At 36.9% G+C, this 12,789-nt stretch overlaps 1 protein-coding gene across 15 annotated transcripts in view; it reads right to left on the bottom strand.

The window, feature by feature from the left end:
• CHD9 (chromodomain helicase DNA binding protein 9) overlaps positions 1 to 12,789 on the bottom strand; it is a 217,998-nt gene that overhangs the window by 25,820 nt on the left and 179,389 nt on the right. For all 15 annotated transcript variants that reach the window (XM_061138502.1, XM_061138501.1, XM_061138499.1 and 12 more), the window contains 7 exons: positions 11,564 to 11,760; positions 10,917 to 11,116; positions 7,616 to 7,775; positions 7,087 to 7,176; positions 1,431 to 1,534; positions 823 to 940; positions 170 to 227 (listed from right to left, as the gene is read on the bottom strand). In XM_061138502.1, coding sequence (XP_060994485.1) covers positions 170 to 227; positions 823 to 940; positions 1,431 to 1,534; positions 7,087 to 7,176; positions 7,616 to 7,775; positions 10,917 to 11,116; positions 11,564 to 11,760 — 927 coding nt within the window. The remainder of the gene's footprint in view (positions 1 to 169; positions 228 to 822; positions 941 to 1,430; positions 1,535 to 7,086; positions 7,177 to 7,615; positions 7,776 to 10,916; positions 11,117 to 11,563; positions 11,761 to 12,789) is intronic.

The following is a 12,789-nucleotide window of genomic DNA, read 5'->3' as shown; positions in this document are numbered from 1 at the left end:
AAATTCTAAATGCTTATTTGTGATGTCTGGCAACCTGTGTTGGTCACTATCTTGAGAGAAATGATGCATAATAAAAACATATGAAGGAAAAACACACAAAAGAAAAAGCAAGCAAAAGAAAACATGGATAACTAGAATTGATGACTTAAAAACATGATCCAAAGCATACCTCTATATCATCTTTAAAGATAGCTGGGGCAGGTTTGTATTCTGGATCTTCCACATCCCTGTTAAATACCAACAAATGCCATAATTATTGTTCCCGAACTTCAAATTTCCCTTGGCTGGACAAACAAATGGGGTACTGTTGGAAGGACTTTTTAATATGTTTTAAAGGTCAGACTGAAGTCTCTGTTGTTTAGCCAGAGGAGCTCACCTAATAGCTTGAAGGCAATTACATGGCAAGTCAGAAGAAAGCTAGTTCTAATTTACTCTAATTTACCCCCAAGCTCACTTATAAATGTGGTATTAATCTTAACATAGACTCTTACTTTCTCTTTCGGTGAGAAAAGAAACAGGTATAATGAACATCATATTTCTCTTCAATTGTGTATGCTTAGCTTTCTTTTTCCCTCGTACACCTTCAAAATTTTATGGGCTTAATTGCTGTGACTACTAAGAATGGACAAGTGAAGAACTCATCAAATGAATAGGTGTGGGGAACGTTCAGTCCCTTTCTTCATTCACACTCTGTTCAACAAGTGCTAATTTATTAGACTCTCATTAGCTACTACTACTTTATTTAAAGAGAAACATCACTGACAGAACACACTGATGTTGACAGAGATATACGGAGAACTCATGCTTCTGAAATGCACGTACCCATCCATATAATCATTTGCCCTCTGTTCCGCAGCAACTGCTTTCTCATCAGGTTTTCCTACTCGTTCCAAAAAGCACAATGCTGGGTCTGCTCGGATAGTGTTATACTTTTCATAACCTAGAGGGACCACCAATTTTGGAAGTAAAAAGGATAAAAAGAAGAAAAACATGTAAGTATTTCTCATATTTATGATGGGTGATCTTCCTGCACTAAAGGGGCCATATATTAAAATGATACAGGTTAAACATTTTCTAGAAATTATCACAAACATTACATGGTCTGACAATAAGTATATTTAGGAATCTAGATTAAATTTATCAGTTAAGCTGAAAAAGAGAAAAAACTGATCACATGCAACAAATTTCACATAAAAACTCTTCCTGAGAGGGAATGTTACATGAGACATGTCTGGGAGAAGCAGTTTATATATGCCACCCACTGATAAGAAAATGTAGTGACTGATGGACAGTTTGAGAGTGCACGCTTTATATATATATTCAATGGGTGTTATTGAAATAAAGCTGTAAGTGGAAATAAAAAAATTAAGACATAGCTGACTTAACAGTACACAGAGATGAAGACTCTACTTATCTTACGTCTCACTTACCATGTTTAAAAACCCCAATAAGGAGCGACTTATCAGCATCAAAGTCCCACCACTCAGCTGGAACTTCTGAGTGGTCTGGTTCTGGGACCCAAACATCAATGTCACTTAAAAAAAGCATGATACGAGTTTATGGGTTACTATAAACAAGTCTAAGAGGAGGCAAAATTTTACATATCTTATAAAAAGCACTGTGGTTTTTAACAAAAAAAGGATATAACTTTATTTTCTTATTTCCCACAATTATCACCAATTAAAATTATAAAATTGCACAATAACTACAAAGATATCATAAAATGAATTAATAATTTTAAGCACAACAGAAGTAAGTTTCAACAGGTTTACTTTATCCTTAAGGAATAACAGTCTTTCCACTGATTTCCTTTAGATACAGACAAAAATCTATCTGATTATGTCAGCAAACAATGTGGCCAAAATCATCTGGTTCAAATATTTTATTTTGTATATGAGGAGACTGAACCCCTAAAAAAGCAAATCAATTGCACTAGGCTGTAAAACAAGTTATGTCTCTTTTAGACTGCTATTGCTAGGAACAGGAAATCAATCCTGAATCAATCATCAGAAGGACTGATGCTGAAGCTGAAGCTCGAATACTTTGGCCGCCTAATGCAAAGAGTCCACTTATTAGAAAAGGCCCTGATGCTGGGAAAGACTGAAGGCAGGAGGAAAAGGGGATGACAGAGGACGAGATGGTTGGATGGCATCACCGACTCAATGGACATGAGTTTGAGCAAGCTCTGGGAGATGGTGAAGGACAGGGAAGCCTGGCGTGCTGCAGTCCACGGGGTCGCAAAGAGTTGGACATGACTGAGTGACTGAACAGCAGCAGCAGTTGCTAGGAAATCATGCTGAAAAACTACGCGCTGCTTACAAGTGGGGAGAATGCAGGTTCTTGATTAGTGATTTGATGAAAACACTCCAAGTGCTATTTTTATGCTGTTTATAATACCATGCCACAAAATGACAATATGATAATTTACTAAAACCACAATGATAAATCCATGATGCTCTGGTAATGTGGTGGTTTTCATTAATATAAAACAATTACAGCACTTATAATTTTATAAATATAACTTTCTTTTCCTTTATCACTTGAAATTATTATTTTGCCAGAAACATTTCTGCAAGTAACACACTTCTGAAGTAATATACACCTCTAAAAAGGGAAAGATGCCATGCATAAAAGGACTGAAATGTTCACTTCTTTACCAGAGATTCAAACCATTTAAAAACACAACACATAAAAAAAAACCCCACAAATTTAGCTGCATTTCATCTCTTCATCGTAGGATCATAAATTTTATAAATCAATTAACAAAGGACTATGGATGTAAGATATGAAGAGTTTCCTATAAGTTGGTTATCCTTGGGAATTCAAAATAAACTTTCAGATAGAAGATAAGTGATCAATGTTTCTGGTCTCGTCCACAAGAACCTAATACTTAAACCACTAATGTAGCTGAAATAAAAGACGCTGACAATGAAAGAGTTGTAAGTTTTATAAGTAATTAAAACATAAGAAAATCACTGTTTATTTTTCATAAGTGTTTTGCCAGGAGACTGAAAGACATTTTTCGGCATTCTAAAATGCACATCTCATTATATCTTATTTTGCTTAAAAAGAGAAGTGTCACAGTCATAATATTTTTTAGTTTAGTGCAGGAAGAGGAAGAGAGGTTTTCCTGTGATATGGCAAAAGCTGAAAAAAGATGAGGAAAAATACAGTTAAACAAGATACTTAGTTTTGATTGCATTCCTGGTCAGGATTAATCAAAGCAGAAGCACGAAAGATAAAGGAATAAGAGGAAAGAACACTGGAGACAGGATACCCAAAGGGGAATCATCAAGTGGGTCAGATATGTATTTCCCTTTACAAACCATCAGGTGGCACTCTAAGCTCAAAATGCTGTGACATCTGAGGTGGAAGGTTTTTTTCCTTCTTTTAAAGAGTAAAGGGGGCTTCCCTGATAGCTCAGGAGACTCCACTTCGATTCCTGGGTTAGGAAGATCAGCCGGAAAAGGGAAAAAGCTACCCACTCCAGTATTCTGGCCTGGAGAACTCCATGGACTGTATAGTCCACGCGGTCCTGAAGAGTCGGATAGACTGAGTGACTTTCACTTTACAGAATTCCCTGAAGCTCAAATGGTAAAGAATGTGCCTGTGATGCAGGAGACCAGAGTTCTAGGGTGGGAAGTTCCTCTGGAGAAGGGAATGGCAATCCACTCCAGTATTCTCACCTGGAGAATTCCATGGACAGAGAAGCCTGGTGGGCTACAGTCCATGGGGTCACAGAGTCGGACACGACTGAGCGACTAACACACACAAAGAGTAAAGGGCACTCAGTATATACCTCCTGGTTTAAATGTGCCATATGCATGTTAAGTGTTCATTAACTGCTGGGGAAAGGAATACAATAAGGTGCATATACTCCTGTTGTTAATTTCTGCAATTTCTTACATAAAGCCTCTGACTTCCCCTGGCCAGATCATCCATGCAAAATAGATTTAAACAGTATTCACTATGTGCTAACGATGGCAATAACAAGATAGACATAACCCTGCCCTTCTAAAGAAGTATCTGCAAAACCTCTTCAATACCTGTGATGAGTGCTGTGACAAGGCACCCAGCTGAGAGGACAGGGAGGCTGAGTTGATGTCTTCTGAGTAGTAAGAGAGGGAGAAGGGAGGAAAATGGGAAAGAGAATGTTGCTCCAAGAATGCAAAGGCCGGGAGGCAACGAGGGAGTGTGTTGAGAGAGATATGAATACGTTAAAATCCAAATAAAACCCAAAGAAGCCAGTGAGGGAGAGAATAATGAAAGAGGATAATTTAAAGATCACAGTTCCTAGAAATCCCAAGAGGGTTGAATTCAATCAGATCAAAGAAAAAGAGGAGCTGATAAGTCAACAACAAATTATATTTACTGATTGTTACTATTTCCCAGGCTCTAGGGGCTAGGAATATGATCATCAATAAGACGGATAGCATATGTCACCTTGAATCAGCTTAAATTGTACTGACAGGAAAAATACAATTTAAAAATAAATACAATTTTTAATACTAGTAGGCATCATGAATGAGATAAAATAAGGTTAAGTCATAGTCAGTGACTGGTGGGCTGCTCCAGCTAGAGTGGGCTGGGAAGGCCTATCTGCAGAGTGAAACCTAAGCTGAGACCTGCATGATGGGAGCAGGCACTTCTGAGGAAAAAGAGGGGAAAGAGTATTTGCACAGGACAGACAGCACAGAATGAGCCTGACATGCTTGGGGAACACTGTGGATGAAGGACAAAGTAGAGCAAGAGGGCCCAGACTGATGTAGGGCACTGCAGGATGGGTCTTTATTCTAAGAGAAATGAGAAGGTTCTGAGAAGAGGATTGCCTTGGTCTGATTTTTGCTTTACAAAGATCACTGTGGCTTCTGTATCAAGGTCCAACTGTAGAGAGGCAAAAGATGCAAAAATGGCAATTCCCTGGCAGTCCAGTAGTGGTTAGAACTCTGTGCTCCCACTGAAGGGGGCATGGGTTCAATCCCTGGTCGGGGAACTAAGATCCTGCAAATCGTGGGGCCGGGCCAAAACAACAACAACAAAAATCCAACTTTCTTGAAAAAGAAAGGGCAAAGGGACTCAATAAGGAGGCCACTGCAAAAGTCTAAACATGAGATGATGGCGCCTTGGACTAGGGAGTCAGCAGAGGAAAGAGGAAAAAAGTGCTCAGACTTTGCATATACTTTGTCAAGCTAGCAAGTCTTCCTGTAGGGTTTGAGAAGAGAATAATCAAGAATGATACCAGAGCAACTGGGTGGTAGATTTACTAGGATGGAGAAGGCCTGTATGTGGGAAGGCGGGGAGGGAACAAAAGGAGACAGAAGATTTGGAAAATGCAGGGGAAGACTGAGATGTTAATCAGATATTTCAAGTGGAAATGTTTGAGACAGCTGCTTTAGACCTTAGAGCTGAGGGGAAAGGTCTGGGATGAATATGTAAATATGACAGTCATCTATGTATAGATCACATTTGATATGATGAGGCTGCATAAATTCACCTAAGGAGAAAGGACAAGAAAGCAAGCTGAAGACACAGCTCTTGACCAATCCAACATCTAGAGATCTATCAGATGAACTGTTGTTGTTTAGTCTCCCAGTCACATCCGATTCTTTGCGACCCTGTGAACTGTAACCTCCAGGCACCTCTGTCCATAGGATTTCCCAGGCAAGAATACTGATGTGGGTGGCCATTTCCTTCTCCACGGGATCGTCCGACCCAGGAATTGCACCAGCGTCTCCTGCATTAGCTGATGGATTCTTAACCGCTGAGCCAGCTGGGAAGCCTCTATTAGAAGAGTACGAGCTAGCAAAAGAAAAGAGGATGACCAACGAGGAAAAAAGAACAACCAGGTGGGTGTAGAAGCATGGATGTCTCCCGAAGACATCATTTCAAGAAGGGAGAAACAGACTAGGTTCAGAGACATCTAAACTTCACACTGGAGATTATTAGTGGTAACATGGGGACACCAACACCATGATGAAGCTAGAGAATTACAGTTTTAGGGCTTAGATAAGGTAGTAGGAGCCCTAAAACTTAAGTTTCCTCCCTCTTGCTACAATGAGAAACTTTTGCATCCTTAAGTGATCCATCCAATACCTTGGTCTCTCAGTTCCTTGACCTTTACATTATCTTTTTTTCCTCTCTACCTCAGCCACACATGCACACAGTCATATACTTAATCTTATCATCACCAATAGCAGCATAATCTCTTCAATCAGAATTCCAACTGTCAGTTCCTTCCAACTCAATTAACTTGGGTACTTTTCACTATAATTCTCTAGCTTCACCACGGTGTCCCCTATCTTACCACTTACTATCCATCATCACTTTCATCCCCCACTTTCCTCACTATAAATAACCATTCTGTAGTCTAGCATTGTACTCACTAAAATTCTTTGCCTGCTTTTCCCTCTGTTCTACATACATGACACAACCCCAATTCATGTTAAATCTAAAAATCCATTTACCTTTTGCCTATAACTAAGGAGTCGGACACGACTGAGCGACTGAACTGAACTGAACTGAACTGAAGTGAAGCAATTGAACACTGCTGGAGAAAATCACATGAACCCTGTCAAATGACCTACTTCAAACTTATGACCATTAATCTCAAATGTGATTAAACACAAATGAGCTGTTTCACCACCACGACCAGAAAGGAGGGCTTCCCTTGTGGCTCAGCCAGTAAAGAATCCACCTGCAATGCAGGAGGCGGGTTTGATCCCTGGGTTGGGAAGATCCCCTGGAGAAGGGAAAGGCTACCCACTCCAGTATTCTGGCCTGGAGAATTCCATGGACTGTATAGTTCATGGGGTCGCAAAGAGTCAGACACAACTGAACGACTTTCACTTCACGTGGTAGTAGGAAGCTACTACTACTGCTGTTTTCACTCTTAAAATTTTCAGTGACAGAGCCAACAATGAGATTAATAGACAAAAGGCAACAAATTGACAAGGATTACTCTAAATTTGGAAGATTTTCCTTTCTGTGAATTTCACTGAATAAAGAGTCACTTAATATACAATTTCCTGGTCATTTAACTTTTGCCTCATTATACTGCTAAAAAATAAACATAAACATGTTATTTACCTTGCATCAACTCCATCAAAAACTTTCTGACACTCATTTCCAATGACTTCTTGCTTTAGATAATACAGCATTCTTACACGAAGCAAAACTCTAAAAATGAGGGGAAAAAAATCAAAAGACATTAATTATCATTAAAGAAAATTCATCCAGGGGGTTAAAATTAAAAGAATTTGTATACAGAATTTTTATAGTGAAATAATTAACAATTACTTCTGATTAAATTAATCCCATTACTACTATATATGTGTGTGTGTATAATAGGTTACTCCAAAATCTTCACCATCATCATTATTTAACAGCCAAGTAAGACACAACAAGATCACTTGGAGGTCAGTTTTATTTCTCTCTCTCTTGATGAAAAGTGACACAAGAGGTACCATGATTTGCTGAAGGACACCCTGTAAGATTAAGATTAGGACTGGTCCTAGACCACACTGTCTTTGTACTCCAAAGCAGCATGCTTTAAGATTGTTAGAAGTCAGAAAAGTAAACTTTTAATGAGTTGTGTTAAAAATACCCCACTACCTACTTATTACAGTGGTGTTTTATATGTTTTTTGTAGCCTTCATCTTGAAGTAGTTGCTCAGGATTGTATTTTCGAAGCCATTCTGCTTTTTGTATATCAAATGAGCTTGTTTGAGTCTTTACTTTCTTTCCTTTTCGACCTCTAGGTACCGGGGCTGACAGGCCTGTTGAAATGAGGACACGTGAAATCAGGGATAATTTGTATAAAGATGTTCTGTTTGAAACATTTTTACAATGCAAGCAACTTCTGGAGGCTTTCAGAGGTCTGTCGAGGCTATACAGAGATCTTTGAAATGTTAATGGTACCAATATTAACTCAGTTATAAGATAATACAATGATTCCGTACATATTAACATGATATCTGCCAAACACCCAATTTAGCATCTCTAAGCAATCATTCTGATTACCTCTATGTTCCAAAACATTTTTTTCTAAATGTAAAAACCAAAAGATCAAACCTTTCCCTGTGCTTTACTTTATGCTTGCTTAGTTACAAAAGTGTAAGTTGTGGCTAAATGATCTGTTTTGCAAGAGTATGTTTACTCTTCTTTCAAAATCATGGTATATTTGAAGTATCTTTTCAAATATTAATATTTTAGAAGTTTTCTTTTTATAGTCTTTGTTTCCTACAATTACACTTTAGCAATTTGTTTTAGTCTCTCATTCATGTTGGAGACTTTCCTCAGATTTCTGATAGTTTTGGTTATTTGCTCATATTTAAGAATGAAAGGAAAACTGACTGGCAGTCTGAATGAATGGAGATGACTGTGGACTGACTCTTTGAAGGGTAATCTGGCTGGCTTTTTCCTGTCATTATCTTTATGTTTTGCTCGGTCAGATTAACCAAGGAAAATTTCTTCCTTGAGTATGACATTGTTCATTATACATATTAATTTAACAGTCATTTGGTAAGTCCATGTTGCAAATCCCAATGCAATGCAGACCTTATTTTATTTTCTCTAGAGAATAAACATTCAGTCAGTCTTTATATCATGGCTATATGGAGCTGAAGAGGGTATTTAGGGGTCTGATCTCCCCTTTAAACAACTTTTAATCAAAGCCCCTGTCTTTTATACCCACTTTCAGAGGTCATGGATGTCACAAACTTCTGAAACTTTTGGATAATCTATTAAGCAAAATCAGTTGGTTGTTGCCCTTTCCTAATGTTGACCTAAGATTCAGTTCTCTCCGGTTGGTTAAGTTAGTTACCACTAATCTAATGCTTCGAGATTCCAAAATTCCTTTCCCACCCTTTCTATTTTTAAAGGTTTATTCTTATTTATTTTTAAATTATGTAATTAAGGATACACGAAAATAGATGCAATAATACGATGGAGCACTGGGTCCTATCTTCCAACTTCATTATCAATTCACAGCCAATTTTGCTTCATCTATATTATGTTTGCTCCCCAAACTCCAATACTATTTTGAGATAAACTGAAGACAATAATCACCTCTAATAAATGTCTGAGTCTTTTAACACATGTAAAAGACCTCCTTAAAAAAAAAAAATTACAATACCCTACAACATGTCAGCCCCAAGAAATGCAATAATACTTACTTAATATTTAGTATTCAAATTTATAATTATCTAATAAAAATAACAGAGAAATTTCCCCTGGGCTGCTGCTTTCAAGCAGGACCCAAATAAGGCTCACACATTATAACTGGCTGAGGACATTTAAACCTTTCAGATTATAGCAGGCTTTTCAATCCTGGCACTACGGTTATTGTGAGCAGCACAGTTTCTTACTGTGGGTGCTGCCTGTGCACTCATGGCCTTTACCCATTCGATGCCATTGACATCCTTGAAGTTGTGACAACCCAGAGTGAGAGCAAGACTGGGGCACAAAATCATGTCTGGTTGTGAACCACTGATTTATAGATACCCTCTCCATTCCCTTCCGTTCTACTATTTAAGAAATTAAAATTTTTACCTGTATACTTCATTAAGCTTAATGCCTTGAATTTTTTCCTCTTTATCCTCTTTATTGACATTTAAGTTGGGTTTCAAGGAAGAATGAAATTATATTTGTGTAATATACACAATCTTGTCTCTTTACCAGAAATCAGCTCCTCACATTAATAACTTCATTCCCTCCTGCTGGGACAGAACCCCAGTGACCACCCCAATCTAAACCATGTGCTTTCTGTTGCTCTCCATCTCAGTCCTTGGTTTATTTCCTTCACAGTATTCATTATAATCTACAAGTATTTAGGTAATTTCATTTTATTGGGCTCCAAAGTCACTGAGAATGGTAACTGCAAGCCACAAAATCAAAAGACACTTGCTCCCTGGAAGAAAAGCTATGGCAAACCTAGACAGCACATTAAAAAGTAGAGATATCACTTTGCTCACAAAGGTCCATATAGTCTAACTCTGCCTGACCAGAATGTAAGGTTCATGAGCTCAGAGTTCTTGTCTGTGTCGTTCCTTCTCATTTTCCCAGTACTTTGCAAAGAAGCACATGACAGGTGCTTTAACAGGTATTTGTTGATTAAAGGGAACAAAACTGTAACACAAATTTAAGGGAAGAGTCATCTTTTTTATCTTTACAGAAAATTTAGTTATTTTATGGAAAAAAAGAATGTTGTTAGCAAGGTTACAAAGATTAAAGAAAAATTTCCAGCCCTTTGGTAAGACTATAAATTGGCATAGCCACATTTGATGGCAAATTAAAATATTAAAAAAAAATTAAATGGATTATCACTGTTTTCCAAATTTTAATATACATACTAATTGCTGAGGAACTTGTTAAAACGTAGATTCTGATGCAGTAGGTCTGAGGTCTAAGATTCTTCATTTCTAAAAAGCTCCTGTGAAAGGCTCACAGACCACATTTTAGATGCTATGGATGTATATATGCTGTACTTCAACAATTCCATTTCTTGATATTTACTTTAGTGCAAGATTTGTTCCTGTGCACAATGAGGAATGTACAGGGATCTTCACTGATACCTGTTTTTCAATTGTCTAAAACTGGAAATGTCTTAAATGTCCATCATTAAAGGAGATGCCAAATGAATTAAGAAATATCCATATTATGGACTACTAAGCGGGAGTTTAAAAAATAAAATAGATCTAAGAAATACTACTGGGTCAACAACTTGTAAACCAATACATGTTTGATAACAATATATAAAACTCAGACTAGTCTTTTCCAACCTGGAACTTGTATTGAGAGGGAAGGTTAAGAGTTCTTTACCATTATCTGAAATACTTCAGTATTTTATAGGGTACTATGTTAAGTGCTAGTTATACAACTAGAGCTGAATTTAAAAAGGAAATAAAGTATATTCCTACCTAGATGATTCTGTAGCTCTCGTGTCTGCCCATCTTCAGTTGGAGTAATGAGATCCCATATAAAGCCTTTAATTTTCTCGTCTCCTCGGTAGTGAACAAGGCAATACGCCAAGAGGGCTCGGCAGATGATTTCTACATCGTGCTCGTTTAGCTGCCTTTTAAAACGGCCATGAGACAGAATCTCCCTCCATCGGCCCCATCTAGTTAAAAAAGGTATATTTACATTAATATTGTATGAAATCCTAGAGAAAAACATAACTCATGGATAAAGGCCAGAAAACTGCAAAAAACACATCTTATTATTAACAGGATTTACCTAATAAAAGTTTTTTCCCCATAGAATAAAATGCAGAATCATGGTAATTTCTAGTACATTTTACTCATTAATGGGTAACAATATTACCCATTTTGCTACTGAATATGCAAATCTGAGAACAATAAGGAGTTTGACATTAGCAATACATTTATAATTTTAAAATTTAAGGTATCTCATCATTCTGTTAAATATGTTAAATATATAAATGCATGATACTTTAAAAATAATTTAATGATTCTAACAAGACAAAAAGTATAGTAAAATATAGTATATGTTTCCTATAATTTATATACCAGACAACTAACAGTAAACATTAAAAATAATATTTTACCCATAAACTAGCAGATTTTTCTCTACTCTAAAGCATTCAGTTCTTCCATAGCCATTCGAACGCTCACAGGGTCTCCGAAGTTTGGGCTTTTCATCTCCTTCACTTTCGGGTTCAGATAATTCAGCTAACTCATCTTTTGTGGCACTGAAGGGTCTTGTTTGCTTCCTAATTCTTGGAGTGTCAATAACCAAGCTGTTCTGTAAAATTTAATAGCTATTACTTGAAGGTCCTTTTACTATTTTGTTTATGACAGTATTTTACATTTTTACCTCTCAAGCTGTACAAACAACAAAATAATTATATAAAGCCAGAAGAAATAAATTACTAACAATTCCATTGACCTACCAAATCAACTTAAAATTTTTAATATTTCTTTAAAATCCTCATTACCATTTGTCATAAATTCATATTACAATCATAGGATAAAAAGAATTTGGTAAATGACTTTATTATTAATCTGTAAATTATTATTTATGCTTCTACAACAATCATAAACTATATTTTAAACTGAATTTAAGCATCATAATTATTTTCTTTACCTAATTAAACCATAATTTAATTTAGATTGTCTTCAATTTTTAAAAGATACAATGCTAAAGTAAACCTTCGTACTTTATCCTAAAGTCCAAAGAAGTGAAATATCCAGAAATAGAAATATTGGTTAAAGGGTATGCTTTTTTTTTAATGGATCTGGAATCACATTTCAGTGCTTTCCAAAAGACTCATACTAATACGCGTGCTGGAGTCCATGGGGCTGAAGAGAGTCAGACACGACTGAGCGAACGAAGGGAACAGAATATACAACAAGCAAGGTAGTAAGTGTGTGAACCTCACTAGGTTCAGTGCACTTTAATTCATTCGAAACAACTTAAGTTGACAAACTTTTACCTTTATTGAGCAATTTCTCTAAGTTAGGCACTATGTTATGGGCTGCAGGCGTAGCTGTGACTAAGACAGTTTTCTGCTCAGGAGAAATTGATAGTCTTGAAGATCAAACTAATGTGTAAACAAATGCTTTTCAGGATACAATATGTTATGATACAAGACAGGTACAAAAAAAGTCAGAATGATTTACAAAGTAGTGATTCTTGAAAGAGATCTCTAAGAAGAAGTAGTTTGCCAGGCATCCAAGGAAGAGATGACATTCTAAGTGATGAAAAGAGCAATGGACCTGAAAAGGCATTTGATGTTTAAGTCCCAGAGCAGGAGAGGGTAAAGTGTAGGGG

This window comes from Dama dama, chromosome 4 (assembly GCF_033118175.1).
Source record: "Dama dama isolate Ldn47 chromosome 4, ASM3311817v1, whole genome shotgun sequence".
Lineage (NCBI taxonomy): Eukaryota > Metazoa > Chordata > Mammalia > Artiodactyla > Cervidae > Dama > Dama dama.
The sequence above is the reverse complement of the archived record's forward strand: the minus strand, read 5'-3'. Positions and strand labels throughout refer to the sequence as shown.